Consider the following 19,112-nt stretch of genomic DNA (forward strand, 5'->3'; position numbering starts at 1 on the left):
GAAGTTACGTATTGTTGTTTGTTGAGGCTCCCTGGACGGGAATGCCCTGAATTTATTCCACGGAATCTATTCACGCCGTTGGTAATATTCGTCCCAGGACTGATCAACGAATTCAGCCCAAGTAGCTTGACTTGGACAGTTAAGGACAAAATCTCAGTCCGTACTTTTGAATAAAATATTGTTCAATAGGTGGTGATATTGAAGTGCTGAAAGTTGTTTTTTCTGTGTTGTTTTGCAGTTAGTTCAAAGGGCCGCCACCAAGATGGGTCGTCCTAAGATTAGCAACACTCAGCTGCGCCAGGGTAACGATAAGGTGTTCGGGGTTCGGATGCCTCTGCCATCTAACAAGTTGCCTCTGAACAAGGAAGTTGGAAGTGCCCTGGCTTATGAAGCAGAAAACGAGAGGTTAAGGAGAAGAACAAATGCTTTTGATTATATGGATGCCACCAACAAGGTGACTGAGAAGGTACTGGATGTGTATAGGAAGGCCACTGTCCCCACTATCTCTGAAATCAGGGTGAAAATGAGAGTCCACGACCTGTGGAGGATGCGGAGGGAGACGATGATGATGAAGGGAAATGGACAGAAACAGAAAAGGAAGAAAACGAAGAACGGGAAGCTGAAGATGAGGTTCGAGGATATAGCTGAGAAGTTGTTTGATGTGGCAGACGACAGCAAAGTGCACGAACGAGAGAAAAGCTTCCTGGCAGCCCAGAGGAAACCGGGAAGGGAGGGCTGCATTGATGGCGTTGACAAAATTGTGACTGCCAAGCTGAAAGAAGAGAGGGAGAAGGAAGCGAAGAGGGCAAAGAAAAGGGCTGAGGAAGAGAGGAAAACTGAGAAGATGAGGTCAAAGAGTAAGGAGGAGATGGAGAGGATGTCGTGTAAAGTGTCGGCAGTGGATGACAGTGCTCAGGAAGAAGATAGTGATTATAAGGATGTCAATGACAATGAGTTCAAGGCTATGGTCGACAGGAGAGCAAGATCAGAGAAAAGGAAAAGGGAGAAAGAAGCCGAGGACAGGATCGGAGAAACTGCTGACAGGTTCAAGGTATCCAATGATGCAGTGGCTCACATCGCAAACACCATCAGAGCTGCAGACAACATCATAACTGAAGGGGACAAGTCTAAAGTGACTAACTGGAAGAAAGTGGAGAGAGTCAGGAAGAGGTCACGAGAACAGAAAAAAGAAAAGTTCAGGGCATTCCCGTCCAGGGAGCCTCAACAAACTCTGTAAATATTGCCATTGGCCTGCCATTGGCACATATACGGAGTTTGGTAATGTTCCATGAGCGGGAATGTCCTGAATTCATTCCACGGAATCTATCCACGCCGTTGGTAATATTGGGCCCTGGTTTTCGAAATATACGTATGTGGTGACTTGCAGCAAAAATATCGGCATAATTTGTAGCGCATTGAGTTGTAAAACAATAGCATATTATGAACCAGTGTACACAGTAGTCGAATAATCCAATTCAATAACTTGATTTTAACAGGTTGTGCCACATTGCCAGTCCCTTTATTATTTACAGTTTTTTCGCGTTTTTCATGCCAAACCCAAAAGTATCCACAAACCTTTTAATGCAATGATGTAAAAAACTCAAACATATTCGGAATTAGCGTGGCCGATAGACAAATAATCCAACCCAAGCAATTAGATTTTGAAAACTTTTGCCAAACTGTCACTCCCTACTCCACATTGTCTCACTGTAGAACATTAGGGTAGACCACATTTTTTATTTTGCCATTAGCAGCAAGTCTGTAGAGATTTTTGCTAGTTACCCACTCTGGAGTATCCAACATAGAACTGTCCATGAGAGAATCAAGGAAACACTTGCTATCCATGCCAAGTTTGGTCCGGTCGGCTCATTCGCTAGGCCACGGTAGGACGCCACCCTCCGGGAAGCTCCACATTGTCTCACTATTCAGTCCCCAAAACTTCTTCCATCAATAGATCATTAAATGCGTATATTAGTTTCACAGCAAAGTATATTTTTTTAGCTTTAAACTGTTATTATTTTATTGTCTAATCATCACTACATATAACATCATCCATCATCACTACATATAACACCATCCATCATCACTACATATAACACCATCCATCATCACTACATATAACAACACCCATCATCACTACATATAACATTATCCATCATCACTACATATAACAACATCCATTATCACTACATATAACATCATCCATCATCACTACATATAACACCATCCATCATCACTACATATAACACCATCCTTCATCACTACATATAACAACACCCATCATCACTACATATAACATCATCCGTCATCACTACATATAACATCATCCATCATCACTACATTTAACACCATCCATCATCATTACATATAACACCTTCCATCATCACAACAGATCGGTAAAGTAGTTTCCGAGATTCTCGTGCGAACACGCAAAGAAACAAACCCACCCACAAACAGACGGGCGGCTCATTCGCTAGGACACGGTAGGACGCCATCCTCCGGTTGGCTCCACATTGTCTCACTGTTCAGTCCCCAAAACTTCTTCTTCCACCAATAGTTCATTAACGGTGTATGTAAGTTCCATCATGTTTTTCACTACAACGGTGCAGCAAAGTATATTTTTTACCATTAAACTCTTATTATTGTATTGTCTAATCATCACTACATATAACACCACCCATCATCACTACATATAACATCCTCCATCTTCACTACATATAACACTATCCATTATCACTACATATAACACCATCCTTCATCACTACATATAACACCACCCATCTTCACTACATATAACACCACCCATCATCACTACATATAACATCCTCCATCATCACTACATATAACATCATACATCATCACTACATATAACACCATCCATCATCACTACATATAACATCATACATCATCACTACATATAACACCATCCATCATCATCACTACATATAACACCATCCATCATAGCGAAAGTAGGTTCCGAGATTCTCGTGCGGACACACAAACACACATACTTCTTTGTTTATATATATATATATATATATATATATATATATATATATATATATATATATATATATATATATATAAAACACGAAGTTCAAGCGCTTTGTGAATTACACGAAAGCGCTTTGAACTTGTGTTTTCTTCTTTCCTTGTGGTTATCAGCATAGACCTAGATCATGCCCCTACAGTGATTTATTTGTATATATATATATATATATATATATATATATATATATATATATATATATATATATATATATATATATATATATATTGTTACGAGTTGGGGAATTAGAATATAGTTATACGTCTACCCAGATCCCAACAGGTAACAAAAAACAAAAACAAAGACAATCGGACTATAAAAGGGTAGACAAAGGATGAGAGTTTTCGTTGTATATAATAAAGTACCATAAATCCCTTAACAAAATATTCAGCTTATAAATTACCCTAAGCCAAACTTAACCTAAACATTAACAGTATATACATAATAATACAACATAAACCATTTTGAAGCAAGTGGACGTGGGGGAGGCAATACAAGATACAAGTACTTAAGTGAGGAGCTGAGATGGCTGACGAGTAAGGCTGAGTATTGTAGAAGACGGTAGGTAGTCACTGTCCGTAGGTTTAGAGGATAGATGATCCTGTGGTCACTTCCCAGAGCCAAGTGCTCTCTCCTCGAATTGGAGCTCACAAAGAAGACTTGGAGGAAGTGACGCAACAACCAGGATATGGAGAAGGGAAACCCCGGAGTGTTAACTAAGACGAGTCATACTCGTGTCTCGTCCCTAGATGGCGTTGCTCGTGGTGCTGGGTAGGTAGATCAGGACAATAGATGGCGTGGTTCGTAGTGCTGGGTGGAGGGGTTCGTAACAATATATACATATATATATATATATATATATATATATATATATATATATATATATATATATATATATATATATATATATATATATATATATATATATATGCAAGTAAATCACTGTAGATGCGCGTGATCTAGGTATATGCTGATAACCACAAGGAAAGAAGAAAACACGAAGTTCCCAAGCGCTTTCGTGTAATTCACATCTTCAGGGGTGAGTACAGACTCACAGTCTGTACTCACCCCTGTACTCTGTACTGTGAGAGGAAAGGTTCCAGAGAAAGTGTTCATCACAGGAGCAGGGTATAGGAAGGTGGCACTATATGTAGAGGGACCAATAATGTGTCTCAAGTGTTGCAGATGGGGACATAAGGCCTGGAGTTGTCAACTGGACCCACGTTGTAGATTCTGTAGGAAGAAGCATGAATCTAGCAACTGTAAGGACAAGATCAATGCAGGAGAGAAAGTGAAGCCTTGTTGCTGTAATTGTGGTAAAACTCATAATGCTAGTTCAATTGCATGCGAGATGAGGCCACGTATGAGAAGTGACCAACAAAGGAATTATTCAGAGAACACTGAAGAAGTACGCTGTGGTCTGACAGTGACAAGACAGCAGGAGAACACACAGACAGTGGAGACAGTGATCCCTGAGAATGCCTGGCATGAAGATTCAAGAAGGATAAGGACTGTACTTGCGGCCGGAAGCGTTGTTGATGCCAGGAACAAACAGAGTAATAAACAAGTAGCAAGTGAGAGTAGTGGTGAAGCCCTCCAGGTTAGTGATAAAACTGTGCAAGAAATTCTGGGAGAAGAGTTACGTAAGATGCTTCAGCTTTTGCAAAAGTTAGGTCAGAAAATAGAAGTGATAGAGAAAAGACTTGATACAGTGCTAAATAAAGAAAGGGAAAACAAAGCTGTGAATAATGTAGAATTAGAAGGGAAAGAGGAAAGTGAAGAGCTCAAGCTTTTGAAAAATTCAGTGCTTAAAATAAGTATTAAAGGGAAGGAGAGGAAAATAAAGGATTGTGTAGTGCAGGGAGCAACAACTGAAAGTTTAAAAAATGTGTTGGTAAAGTGTAAAGATGCTGATAAAGAAAAACTTTTGAGGAGATGGGAATCTGTGCAGGAGGATTGGGCCTTCTTAAAGAATCTGATTGGAAAGGATATAAAATGTGTAAATATTGATCATGGATTTAGCTAGCCTTAAGATAATGTCCTGGAATGTTAATGGTCTACGAAATAGAGTGACAGATGTACACTACTTTACCCTTAAAAATAATATTGACATAATTACCCATCAAGAGACTGGAGACAGGAAAGGCGACCTGCTTAAACTGTCTGGATATAAGGGATTTCATCTCTATTCGGGTGAAGGTATAAGAGGGGTCTCAACATACATTAAGAATTCCATACCAGCAGAACTAGTTGGAAGCCCGAGTAGAGTACAAGGAATAGAAAGTGTCTGTATAAAGTTATATTTGAAGGAAGGAGAATTGAACATAGCAAATTTGTATATTTCTGGAGGCTGTTTTGACCTCAACTTCTTACCAGATTGCATGTTTTTGGACTCAACTTTGGCTGTAGGAGATTTTAATGCTCGACATCCAAGACTCGAAACAATGGGGAGAATTAATTGTAATGGTATAAAATTTTGGCAATTTTTACAAGATCACCCAGATGCTTACTTGTTAGGAAATGAGGAAGTGACTCATATTAAAGGAGGAAGGTTAGACTATGCTTGCATGATAAGCAGTCAGGGAGTCCAGGGAGAATGTGAGATAATACGGGAGCTAGTCAGTGACCATTTTGTTATGTATGTTCAATTACCATTAGGGAAGAGACAGGTGAGATATAGGAGGAAGAGATTGAAACTAAACACAGAAGTGTTTACCCAAAATATAGAGAAATGGTACAGAAATTATACACCAGTCTGTATGGATAGCTTTTATAATGACTTAGTTGAGGAGATAGAAAGATATTTAACTAAGTCAACACAGAAAAAGATAAATGACAAAATGTTGAAGGGATGGACACAAATGTTAAGGGCAGCACATAAAGATTGGGTAAAGAATGGTAGAAGAGAAGAAGATAGGGAAATCTTCATGGATATAGCCAAAATATGTGGGCAGGCTAGGAAGGAGGCATGGGAGAAATATTGGCAAGACTTTGCACAGCACATTGGGGAGAGTAAAAATCTCAAAGAAATATGGCAGGATATTAACAAAATTAGAGGAAAAAGGAGTAATTTTATTAGTCATCCTCATCCAGAGGAAGAAGCTAATACACTGGTTGACAAGTGGGCTAAAGCAGCTAGTGTTGCCTCCCTGCCTAACAGGACAATAGAAGCATAAATGAGAGGCAAAATGAAAGATGATTTATTTCATCAGCTCTAAATATTTGTGATGTAACATGTGTAGATATTACTCAAGATGAGTTATTAAATGCTGTTAAAAAAGGAAGATCTACAGCACCAGGCGAAGATGGTGTGACTTGTGAAATTTTGAACTGCTTAGTTGTTATGGAAAATAGTCCATTATTAGATTTATTCAACATGAGCTATACAGAGGGTAGATTACCAACAGAATGGAAGAAAGCGATAGTTATTCCTGTCCCTAAGGCAACTGGTGGATACAGGCCAGTGTCTTTAACATCTTGTTTTTCCAAGATGATGGAGAGAGTATTATTAAATAGGCTTGTATATATTGTGGGGAAAAATCTATCTTGTAATTTATTTGGTTTTTTGGAAGGGAAATGTACTTCAGACTGTGTTATAAAATGTTTATCAAATGATGCAGACAGATGTAGAGTTTTTGTGGATTTACAAGGAGCATTTGATAAAGCTCACAGTGAAGTAGTTATGAATGAACTGGCTGCTCTAGGGGTATCAGGAAAGTTGTTACACTGGATAGGTGACTACTTGCATGGAAGGAGAATCTGTGTATGGTATCAGGGATGTTTGTCTGAGGAAAGAGCACTTGAACTAGGCACTCCCCAAGGGGGAGTATTGAGTCCAATGTTATTTAATGTGTTAATGAACAAGATAGCCTCACACAAATATCCCAAAGGAGTTGTAACCATCATTTATGCAGATGACATCTTATTTCAAGGAAACTCTGTAAAAAATTTGCAGATTGCATTAAATAATTTTAGTGTTCATTCTCAAAAGATGGGCTTAGTTATCAATGAAGAAAAAAACAAGTGTGAATGTAAAGGAAGAGGAACTGAATCCGTTTTTCTAAATGGAAAAAATGTTGAGAAAGTGTCAAAGTATAAATATTTAGGAAAGTATATTGGCTTTACTTGTGAAAGTAAAGAGGCAGAAATATATCATGTCCTCACTCAATGTAGAGCAAGATTGCAGCCCTTGAAGGCTCTAGCATGTTGTGGTAAAGGTGCTTGGGTACCTATACTGAGAATGATGTATATTTCTACCATCAGATCACTTAAAGACTATGCAGCACCTGTCCTCTCTTGTACTGGTGAAGGAAGGCTACGAAAGCTTGAGATCATGCAAAATGAAGCAATGAGAATAATTTTAGGGTGTCAAAAGAATGCAATGATTGAGATAATGAAAATGGAACTAGGGTTACAGAGCATTTCACAGAGGGTCAACGAAATTAATACAGTTGCAGCAGTTCGATTAATGAGAGGGAACAGTGGGGGTAAATTTGTACAAGATATAAATGATGGTTTAAAAGGTAAAATGACCTTCTGCAGGCAAGGCAAGAGAGGATACATGAATGGATTAGTAAATATTATTAAAAATGTAATCTGGCAGACTGGTGTACAGCTGTTCAGAAGAGTTGTAAGAATCCACCCTGGGAAGACCGAGAAGTAGAGTTAGACATAGTGCCTCTCACAATGAAGAAATCATTACATGAACCAGGACAGTTAAGGGCTTTATATGGGAATAAGATTAGTAATTTACCTAAAATAAACACATTGCATGTATATTCTGACGGTTCAGTTATGTCAAGTGGCAGGGCAGGGTGAGGGATCCTTATAAGACAGAACAAGGAAATGATGACATCAAAATTGGACTTTGGTTGAGCAGTTTTATATCATCAACACAAGCTGAGTTATATGCAATGTTAGTAGGATTGGAAAATGTTGTAAATATGTATAAATATGCATATTTTTTTGTTGATAGTAGGGCAGCTTTGGATTCTTTGAACAGTGGGAGTCCAGTCTTTGAACACATTATTGGTTCATGTAGAAAATTAGTAAATACAATAAGGAAAAATGATCATAATGTTCAATTTGTATGGGTCCCTTCACATGTAGGCATTGGTCTTAATAAAGCAGTAGATATAATAGCAAAAAGAGCCACGGAAAAGGCCGAGATCGACATAATATGTACTAAAACCTTGAAACAATTAAGGAGCAAATTACGGAAAATACAACCAATAGTAGACAATTTCAAAAGGAATGAAATATACGAGAAAAGTGAAACAATGAAACATTACCATCGTGTTCTCATGAACACAAAATTTACTTATGGGAAAGATAGGAGTAGGTGGAAATATTCAGTGTACATGAGGTTAAGATTAGGATATAAATATTATTGGGAACTTGGAGCTGAGAGAAGTGAACAGGATAAAGAATGTAGAGTTTGTAGAATATCCAGATCCCATACCCTACCACATTATATACTGAAATGCCCATTGCTTAATGTATATAGAAATGCCCATATAAATAATGTCCCCATGCAAATAGAGTGGATGTTTAAAAATAGGAAAATAGATGAAATATTAAAGAAATACAGTATCTAATATACTATACGAAGGAATAGAATAAAGGCTAGAATAATTAGTTAAAGAAATATTCGCCCTTAGGAGAGGTTAAAATCATAAAAAAAAAATTATTATGAATCACAGATGATCATTCCGAGATAAATTATATTATGAAGAGAAGTGACCTTGATTCTGGTTAGATTAGTCAACATCTGCTTAAGTCATCACCCGTGTGAGTTCTTCATAGTCATCATGTGAACCAGTCAGTCAGCTGTCTGTCTGTCCTGTTAGTTGCCATATTGTCTATTTGCGCATGTATGAATCTGTCTATTTTTGTCAACCTCCTGTCTGTTTCACTGTTTATATTCACCCTATGTCTATTGTAGTCATCTTCTCCATGCATTCATGTTATTATCTTTTTATCTCTTCTCCTTTTCCACCCACAGGAATAAGTATACACTGTAGCTGTAAGGTCGTCTGAAAACCTTGAAACTGCGCATCCAGACGCATGATGAAACTCACCTCCCCCCCCACCTGTTATCTCTAACTATTTTCTGTTTCCCTTCTTTATTCTTTTATTTACTCATATTCCTTCCTTTACTAATCCAAACAACATTAAAAAAAATGTAGGCTAAGAGAAAAAGTGGGGGAAGGAGGAGGGAGCCGTATGACAACTGCAATCGTGGGCTGGGTGCGCCAAGTCCGTAGACTTGCATCGTTTTCCAGCATAAAATAAAATGGTTATGTATTGGCTTCCTAAAGAAACCATCGATATGGTACCAGGTTTGTTCCACTGTATGAATTTTTTGCGATTTTTCCACCAAGTTTGATGAAAAACGATTGTGCAGTTTTGGCTGCCCAGAGCAGACGCACACACACACACACACACACACTCGCACACACACACACACACACACACACGCGCCTTGCGCTATAATATATTAGATACACATTTTTGTAGAGCTGTAGAAGCATTAGTTAGTAATATAGCTAATTCACATGTAGCCTCAGCGGCCCAAGTGAATGCGAAAGCATATGCAGAACAAACATGCAAATGTAAATATGTTGACTTACAATAATTTAGGACTTCATGCTTAGTCACATCAACTAATGAAAAATCTTCTGATACTACTATTAGTTCAGTTTTTTGTTCAGAATTAATAGTCCATCATTCGCTTTCAGTAGAAATGGTTCCAAATGCCTTGCATCAAATTTTTCTGTGATTTTAGTGGAATGTGTATGAGTATTCCCTATGTGTTAATGTTGCTTCGAATAAGGGGTAATAATATTCCACTTCGTGCTCCTGAAAGATAGGAGTTAGACGATATTAGTTTCTTCAACAACAGCATTCATATGAGAGGTCAGAGTTTGTATTGCCTTGTAGGAATGTGCAATGGCCCTATTTTGTTTCTGAACCGCTTCAGAAACTGCACTCATTTTATTCCCTAGTTTAGCTACATCTTCGGCGGTTGCCATACCAAACAAGGTGTTACTTATTAACCCTACAAAATTAAACAGACCACGTTTTTGACGCCTCAGAGAATGTACATTTTTCCCGATGTCTTCAGGAGATATTGGAAGCTTTCCATCGAAGTGCTTTACTCGCTTGAGTAGACTATTCATATGGGCGTGTTGAAGAGAGATGGTCTGACGGATTATTATAGAGATTGTAGATTGTTGTTCGAGATCTTGCAAAGTTTGCATAGCTGTTTCAGTGTGGACAGCTATTGACCTCAGATGCACTGGCATGCGCATTAAGTCATGGATCCCGTACTTGACAGCTACAATGTCTTGTACTAACCAGTACAGATGTGAATTACACGAAAGCGCTTGGGAACTTCGTGTTTTCTTCTTTCCTTGTGGTTATCAGCATATATATATATATATATATATATATATATATATATATATATATATATATATATATATATATATATATATATATATATATATATATATATATATATATATATATATATATATATATATATATATATATATATATATATATATATATATATATGTAATAATAAAAGTGCCTGTTTGTGTGTCTTTGTTCTGCATGTGTGTGTGTGTGTGTGTGTAATAATAATAATAATAATACTTAAAGGTTTATTGAAAGAGCTTGGCAGCCGGAAGGCTGAAAATATACAGTTACATAATTGGGGAATGGGTCTCTTAATTTACAAATGATTTACAAGTAACATAACTGATACAAATATGATATATAATAAATAGGTGGGGAGAAGCTCGAACTACAGGGCATTTCAACATAGTGACAGTAAGAAGAGTAAGATTGACTGGTAGTGAATACGCTGGTTGATTACAAGTTATTGATAATTTTTACAATGGTTCGGACTGGGCTGTTCATTTAGCGATCAGTTCGTGCTCCTTATGGGCTGGATGCGGTTGTGGTGCCGAACAACAATTCTCGGACGAGGGATGTCGGGTGGTAGTAGGAGCCGGTGTCGAGGATGGTGCTGAAGCTTCTCACCAAATTAGCAGATGAGGTCGTGGTGATGGTCAGAAAGAGCCGAGAGGGTCAGTGTGTTTAGCTCTTCTTGATATGTGGAGTAGGAGGGGGAGAGAATAATCTTGCAAGCCCTCTTTTGCATTTTTTCTAGGCGTTTACGTTGTGTGGCATTTAGGGTGGGAAAACCAGGTAGGGGAGGCATACTGTAAGTGAGCTTGGGAAGTATTAATGTTAAGTAGACAAATGTTGGAAAAAATAGCACAGGAAAAAATGGCAATAGGAAAATATGGCACCGGAAAAAAGGCGTAATCATCAGACTTGGGAAAAATGGCACATTAATTTTTATTGACATATTTTCGCTAAAATTTTGTAACGTTTGTTACTGAAACTTACTTCGAGTTATATCAACATCATAACATAGAACATTTATTACCTTTAACTAAAACAATCTACCGTATGTTAGTGAAAACTCGTATATAAATGAATTACAAAATTAAAAATGTCATATTGCATATTATTGTTTAAGATTTCCAACGAATGTTATAGCCAGCACCTTGCAAAAACTCTTTTACTGACCTGCAACCAGTTTGGCTGTCCTGGCAGAGGGTCTTCAGCCTTGTCTGGAGGTTCTTGAAAAAAATTTTTTGGCGCTTCCTGGGTGGCTCACAACGAGACTCTTTGTTAATGTGAGATGATATAATAGCATGCTCAGCTTGGTTCCACTGGATGGAATACCAGATAGTTGGTGGCTGTGCCCAACCAACCTAGTAGTAGAGGAAGTTAAGAAAGCTTTGGAAGAAATGAGTGTTAGTTACAAGACTAGCTAGGTCATCCCAAAACTATATCTCGAGCTTGTGAGACCTCACTTGGATTATGCAGTTCAGTTCTGGTCACCGTACTAGAGAAAGAATATAGAATCCCTTGAAAGAAATCAGAGGAGGATGAAAAGACTGATCCTGGGCATTATTAACCTTGAGTACAAAGACATGTTAAAGTATCTTAATTTGCACTCCATCGAGAGATGTAGAGTGAGGGGCGTTATGTCGAGGTGTATAAATGGAATTCGGCTAAACAAAGGTGATATAAAAAGTTACCAAACATCATCATTAACTCTAATACGCTGGTTAGCTTCAAGCATAGGCTCGTTAGCTCGTTTGTGGTTCGTGAGCTCGAAGTGAAATTTGTTGTGCCATTTTTTACTAGTATGAAAATTGTGCCATGTTTTACTAGTATGAAAATTGTGCCATTTTTTCCTGTGCCATATTTTCCTTTGACATTTTTTCCGGTGCCATTTTTCCGAGTACCGAGTAGACACTGAGAAGCTCGGGCGCAGGAACTCCGAGGGACTTGAGTCGGCGGAGAAGGTGGAGACAGAAACTGGAGGATTTGACAACTTTACTGACGTGTGGTTTCCAATTTAGTTTGTTGTCTATGGTGACACCGAGGAGCTTAGTAAAATCTACAACCTGGAGTGTGTTGGGACCTAAAGTAATGGAAGGGGATGGGACAACGTCGGAGGAGAGGTTGATGTGCAAAACCATGGTCTTGGTATGGTTGATGGTGACGTGGCTGTTGGTGGCCCAGTTTTGGAGACTGTTCAATAAATCCTGAAGGGCGGTATTGTCGGAAGCAGAGTTGTTGACACTGATCCCAATGGTGGAGTCGTCGACATATTTCCAGCGAGCAGGGGCTTCTCTTAGGGCATCATTGATGAGCATAAGGAAGCATAGTGGTCCCATCTTGGTGCTTTGGGGGATGCCACAGGTGAGTGGCTAAGAGGTGGATACTGTCCCTCGGAAGCGTATAGCTTAGCGTCGGTAACATAAGAACATAAGAATGGAGGAAACTGCAGCGGGCCTGTTGGCCCATACTGGGCAGTCCCATTTACACCCAACCCCTATTCCTCATATAAGCATCCAACCTATGTTTGAAGCTATCCAGCGTATTTGAGTTAATGATATTTGGTAGCTTGTTCCATTCATCCACTACTCTGTTACCAAACCAGTGTTTACCTATTTCGCGCATAAATCTAAATTTGTCTAATTTAAAACCATTGTTACGAGTTCGCTCCTGGCTGCATAGTTTGAGTACCTTTGTAATGTCCCCTTTGTTCAACCCTGACTTCCATTTATACACCTCTATCATATCGCCTCTCACTTTACGTCTCTCGGGGAGTGCAAATTAAGAAGATTTAACTTGTCTCTGTACTCAAGGTTCCTAATGCCCGGGATTAGCTTTGTCATTCTCCTCTGAATTCATTCCAAGGATTCTATATCCATTCTGTAATACGATGACCATAATTGAACGGCGTAATCCAAGTGAGGTCTCACAAGAGCAAGATATAGTTTTAGGATGACCTCGCTAGTCTTGTAACTAACACTCCTTTGTATGAACCCAAGTACTTTATTAGCTTTGTTTCGAGCAAATATACATTGTTTACTTGGCTTAAGGTTGCTACTTATCATTACTCCTAAATCTCTCTCGCAGTCGGATTTCTCAATGGCATCGTTGTTCATCTGGTAACTGGTTTCCCTGTTTACATCTTCTATACTGGGTACTTTACATTTGTCCACGTTGAATTTCATCTGCCATTTTTCAGAACATTCGAAAAATTTGTTTAGATCTTCCTGTAGTTTTGCGGAGTCCTCGTCAGATTTAACAACACGTCCTATTTTAGCGTCATCAGCAAATTTACTTATGTCGCTGTCTATACCGATATAAATGTCGTTTATGTATATAATAAATAATAATGGTCCAAGTACTGAGCCTTGGGGAACTCCGCTAGTGACGTTGCTCCAATGGGATTTAGTGCCGTTAATGTTCACTTGCTGTTCCCTGTCCTGTAACCACGCCCTAATCCATTTAAGGATATTACCTTTGATGCCATGTGCTTCTATCTTTCCAATTAGTCGTTCGTGGTGGACTCTGTCGAAGGCTTTGCTAAAGTTGAGATATACCACATCATAATTGTGCTCCTCGTCCACCGATTCGAAAACTGATGAAAAGAATGTTAATAGATTAGTTAGACCTGAACGCCCGCTTGTGAAGCAATTCTGGGAATCATTGATCAATTGGGTTCTGAGGAAGACTGTAAGCCATGGTATAAGACTTCTTCGAAATTCCGAGGTCGATAGTCTTGTATGTGTGTGTGTGTGTGTGTGTGTGTGTGTGTTTTCTGTGTGTGTTCTGTGTGTGTGTGTGTGTGTGTGTTCTGTATGTGCGTGTGTAATAATAACAATAATAATAATAATTAACGGTTTATTAAGATAACATGGCAGCCCGAAGGCAGAAAATGTACAATGAATAGAGATGATAAGTTACATATGGTGAAATCAGGGAGTGGGTCACTTGATTGATAAAAGCTTTCAATACAAAAATATAAAAAACATAGTCAACATGTAGATTAACTTTAGATCTATTACTGCGGGAGCTGATCTGTAGACATTCTTGTGACCTGATGTCGGCGCCAAAAAAGTCCTTCCCACTGTCTTGATGGCCGTTGTACCTGGCTGCAAAGCCGATACCTCACTACAGCTGCAGATGTACCACGTGGTCTGGGTAGGTCCTCCAGCTCGCACAGGGTGTTGGAAATGGTTCTTGTTTCTTAAGTGGTGTAGTTAAGAATTCATAGTTCCTCACATGGGTGGAGTAGGGAGTCCTCATTTCTCTCTTGATGTAGTTTAGAGTCTTTCTTGACTTCTCATCCAGTGTTGGTGGTGGTGAGTGTACGATGGTTCCTGGGTGTGTCAGGTCCGCGTCAGGTCAACATTGACTGCTAAGCACGATTGTCACTCTAACAGTTGTTTCTTTCTTTCGAGTTGAAATTGAGACTTTTGTTTATCACTAGTGGGTTGATCGTCAATCTTTGCACTGTACTGTTGGTGTGAGGATGTTAATAAATCCAGATGGGAAGGAGGAGATGGGGAAGGGGAAGGCCCGACAAGCCAGGCTGGCAGCTGTCTCCATGGTCAAGAGACCATGGGCAGCGCCGACTACACACGTCCTTACCCTATGAAGGCTGAAGGAAGTATTTGTGTGTGTGTGTGTGTGTGTGTGTGTGTGTGTGTGTGTGTGTGTGATAATAATAATAATAATAATAATAATAATAATAATAATAATAATAATAATAATAATAATAATAATAATAATAATAATAAAAATAATAATAATAATAATTAACGGTTTATTGAAAAAGTTCGACAGCCCGAAGGCTGAAAATATACATTGGGCAAAAATTACTTATTACAATCAAAGACATGGAGTGGGTGGGTCGTTTAACAAAAGCTTTCATTACAGACAGAAGGAGGAACAATGATTGAACATACAAATTATTATAGTTTACAGTTGATGGTCCGGGCCTGGGCTGGTCATTGAGACACCAGGTGGTGAGGTGTTCACGTGGTGTATTAACTCGTCCTTGGGTCTTGATATGAAGGACATTACGTGGTAATGGATACACGAGGTGGTGTGGTGTTCACGTGGTGTAGTAACTCGTCCTCGGGTGTTGATATGAGGGACCTCACGTAGTCATGAAACATCGGGTGGTGTGGTGTTCACGTGGTGTAGTAACTCGTTCTCGGGTGTTGATATGAAGGACCTCACGTGGTCATAGAGACACCAGGTGGTGTGGTGTTCACGTGGTGCAGTGACTCGTCCTCGGGTGTTGATATGAAGGACCTCAAGTGGTCATGGAGACACCGGGTGGTGTGGTGTTCACAACATGTCCAGTCCAGAGTAGTTGTTCACTGACTTACTTACGCCATGCCTTCTTCATCAGTGCATACGCCCCAACAATTGATGGAGAGGATGACATCAAGGAGGCCTTTTACGCCGACCTTAACAGAGTGCTAACCTCTATCCCCAGAGAAGATAAGGTTGTGCTCCTTTGTGACTTCAATGCCAGATTTAGCAGAGATGCTGACATATGGCAGGGAACCATAGGGAGAAATGGACTAGGCAAGTGTAATCCCAATGGCCTACTCCTCCTCAGCAAATGTACTGAATACAATATCATTATCACCAACACCTTGTTTAGGCAGGTCGACAAGTTCAAAGGCTCTTAGCAACTTGATGATCCAGCAGTAGCACATGCTTTCTGTAACCCAACAACAAACAACCAAAATCCGAGTGCCGAATGGGGACCCATCAAAGCTATCATCACAAAAACCTGCAACGAGACCTTCAGCCATATCAAAAGAAAACACCGGGAGAGGTTTGATGAAAACAAACCAGAAATCGAAGTAGTTGTCAATATTAAACGTGCTGCTCTCACTGACTGGCAGACCAACCTTAAGTCCCGGACCAAAATTGGTACCTTCCTTGTGTATACCTTGCAAACTAATGAACGAATCGTGGAAAAATATAGAGTGAGAAATGCAAAAATTTGCAGATCAATGCAAGACTCATGAAATTTTAAATAAAATTAAAACAATATGTGGCCCAACTATTCATGGCGTGGCCCCCGCCCTGCTCATCCGACATTAATTCCCAAATTAAAGACGAAGAAGGCATCCACCATTGCTGGAAAGAGCATTACCAAACTACTCAGCAGGTTCCTCAGCACCCAGAGCTGACACACCTTAGCAATCCTCCATCCATGGAAGAGGTAACAACTGTCATCAAGCAGATGAAAAATAACAAAGCCACAGGGCCTGATGGAATCCCAGCAGAGGATTATAAAGCAGGAGGACCACTGCTAACCAGCTATCGCCCACTTGCTCCTGGATAATATATGGGAGAAGGATGAAATCCCCCAAGATCTTAAAGAAGCCTCGATCGTCAATATTTATAAAGACAGGGGAGACCAGTCAGACTGTGGCAACTACCGAGGGATCTCGCTGCTGTCCATAGGTGGGAGGATTGTCGCTCAATTCCTCCTAAATAGGTTTCTTCCTGGGGCGGATAACTTCCTCCCAGAATCTCAGTGAGGCTCTAGACTATCACGTGGCATCACTTATATAATCTTTGCTGCCCGCCAGACACAAGAAAAATGCAGAGAACAGTGTCATGACTTAAACATGTCCTCCATTGGCCTTACTAAGGCCTTCGACTCGGTCGACAGGAAAGCTCTCTGGCTGACCCTCAGTCGTTTTGGCTGCCCGTCAAAATTCATTGTTATTGTGAGGCAAATCCACGATGGTTTGAATGGCAGTGTTCTGCACAATGGCACCCAGTCTGAGTTCTTCCCCATCCAAACGGGGGTTAAACAAGGCTGTGAACTGGCACCAACTCTCTTTTCCATTTTCTTAGGTGCCTCCCTTACTCGTGCCAGTGACAATTTTGCTGGCGTGTAGAAATACTTTTCAACATAAGACGGCGCCAGGCAGGAACAAAGGTGTTGGGAGCTTCCATTACTGAACTTCCGTATACAGACGACCTCACCTACTCAGATGCATATGCACATTTCGGTCTTAAGGTGAATACAAGTGAGACTCAGATTTTCTTTCATCCTGCCCCTGGTTCATCCACACCTCCACCATCCATCCAGCTTAACGGTACTAGCCTCTTTAATGTTATCCACTTCCATTACATTGGCTCCCACCTGTCCACCACCGTGGATATCGATCAAGAAATTCAACATCGAATCAGATGTACATCTCAAACCTTTGGCTCTAGGGAGCTAAAATTATCTACAAAGTTGTCCCCACCTTGCTGTATGGCAGCAAAACATGGGTTGCATACAGGAGGCACATCAAGGCACTTGAAAACTTTTACCAGCGTAGATTACGTTCCATTCACCGAGTTTGCTAAGAAGACAAGAGAACAAATGCCAGTATTCTCGCTTAAACCAACTGTAGGAGCATCGAGGCTACCATTATCCAGGAAAAACTACGCTGGACTGGCCATGATGCCCGCATGGACGATTGTAGACTGCCAAAGCAGTTACTTTACAGTCACCTAACGAATAGTAAACGTAATGCTGGCGGGCAACTGAGAAGGTGTAAGGATAGTCTCAAGACAAACCTGAAAAAGTGCTAAATCGACCCCCTCACCTGGGTATTAGTCCACATCGTAACGTTTGGAGGAGCACCACAAAAGGTGTCAATACTTTCAAGTTAGTCCTACTGCATAACGAGGCAGACAAGTGGCAACGCTGGAAAGGCGCTGACACCGCCCCTCCTGCACTAGATATAGCCCTTCACATATGCAACATTTGCGACCGACCTTGCCGGTCCCGTATCTGCCTCTTTAGTCACCTCAGGACTCACCAATGAAGGTGACATCCTTAATAACTCATATCATTGTATCATAGCTGGATGAATATCATACTAGATTCCGAGTGACAGCAAAGTAGTAGTAGTTGTAGTGTACACATGCCAAATATCTCATTTAATGTTAATGTTAAAATGTTTTCACTGGCATTTATATTTATATACACTTTAATAATAATAGTACCTGTACATGTTCTGGGTACCAAGTTCCAACTACAGGGGCGAACACAAACACCTGTAGAGTTTTTTGTAGGTTCTATTTGCTGGACAGGCAGAGATACAAGCGAGGCAGCACTCCCTACTCTGACAGAGTGTCAACTGAGCCCTCAGGCGACATGTGGCAAGTGATACATGTAGCAGCTTCCAGATGTCGCCAGGCACATTATCTAAGCGTGTGGTGACATGATAAAAGCATTGCCACACGCTGTTAGCTAGGCAGAATAAATAATGAATATAAATAGAGTTCATACATAATATACATACAACATACATAATATACATACAGCATACATAATATACAAACAAAACATAATACTAATTCTCGTTGTGTTACAGATGCTGCTGGTTCTGCACAACTCAGAGGTAGCTGAGAGACAACTAGGAGATCAAAAAAGCAGAGATGCAGGTGTATGCTAATTATTAAGTTCTTAGTTGTAAGAACATTTTGTAGATGATTTTTATCCTGACTGAAAAAATAGTAGAGTCAAGCATTTCGTTTTATTGCTTTGTTATATGCACAGGAGAGTTTATTGGTTGTCTTTTGGGTGAAATGTTTTCACTACCACACGCCATTCCCACTGAACTCAGCCGACTGATTCCTC

General features: G+C 39.8%; 1 protein-coding gene across 1 annotated transcript in view; it reads left to right on the top strand.

Moving 5' to 3' along the window:
- Window positions 1–17,097: 17,097 nt before the first annotated feature.
- LOC121873946 (probable glutamate receptor) overlaps window positions 17,098–19,112 on the top strand; it is a 34,922-nt gene continuing 32,907 nt past the window's right edge. The window contains exons 1-2 of the mRNA XM_042377824.1: window positions 17,098–17,199; window positions 18,847–18,918. Coding sequence (XP_042233758.1) covers window positions 17,098–17,199; window positions 18,847–18,918 — 174 coding nt within the window. The remainder of the gene's footprint in view (window positions 17,200–18,846; window positions 18,919–19,112) is intronic.

The sequence above is a fragment of the Homarus americanus genome, unplaced genomic scaffold (assembly GCF_018991925.1).
Source record: "Homarus americanus isolate GMGI-L3 unplaced genomic scaffold, GMGI_Hamer_2.0 scaffold25827, whole genome shotgun sequence".
NCBI lineage: Eukaryota > Metazoa > Arthropoda > Malacostraca > Decapoda > Nephropidae > Homarus > Homarus americanus.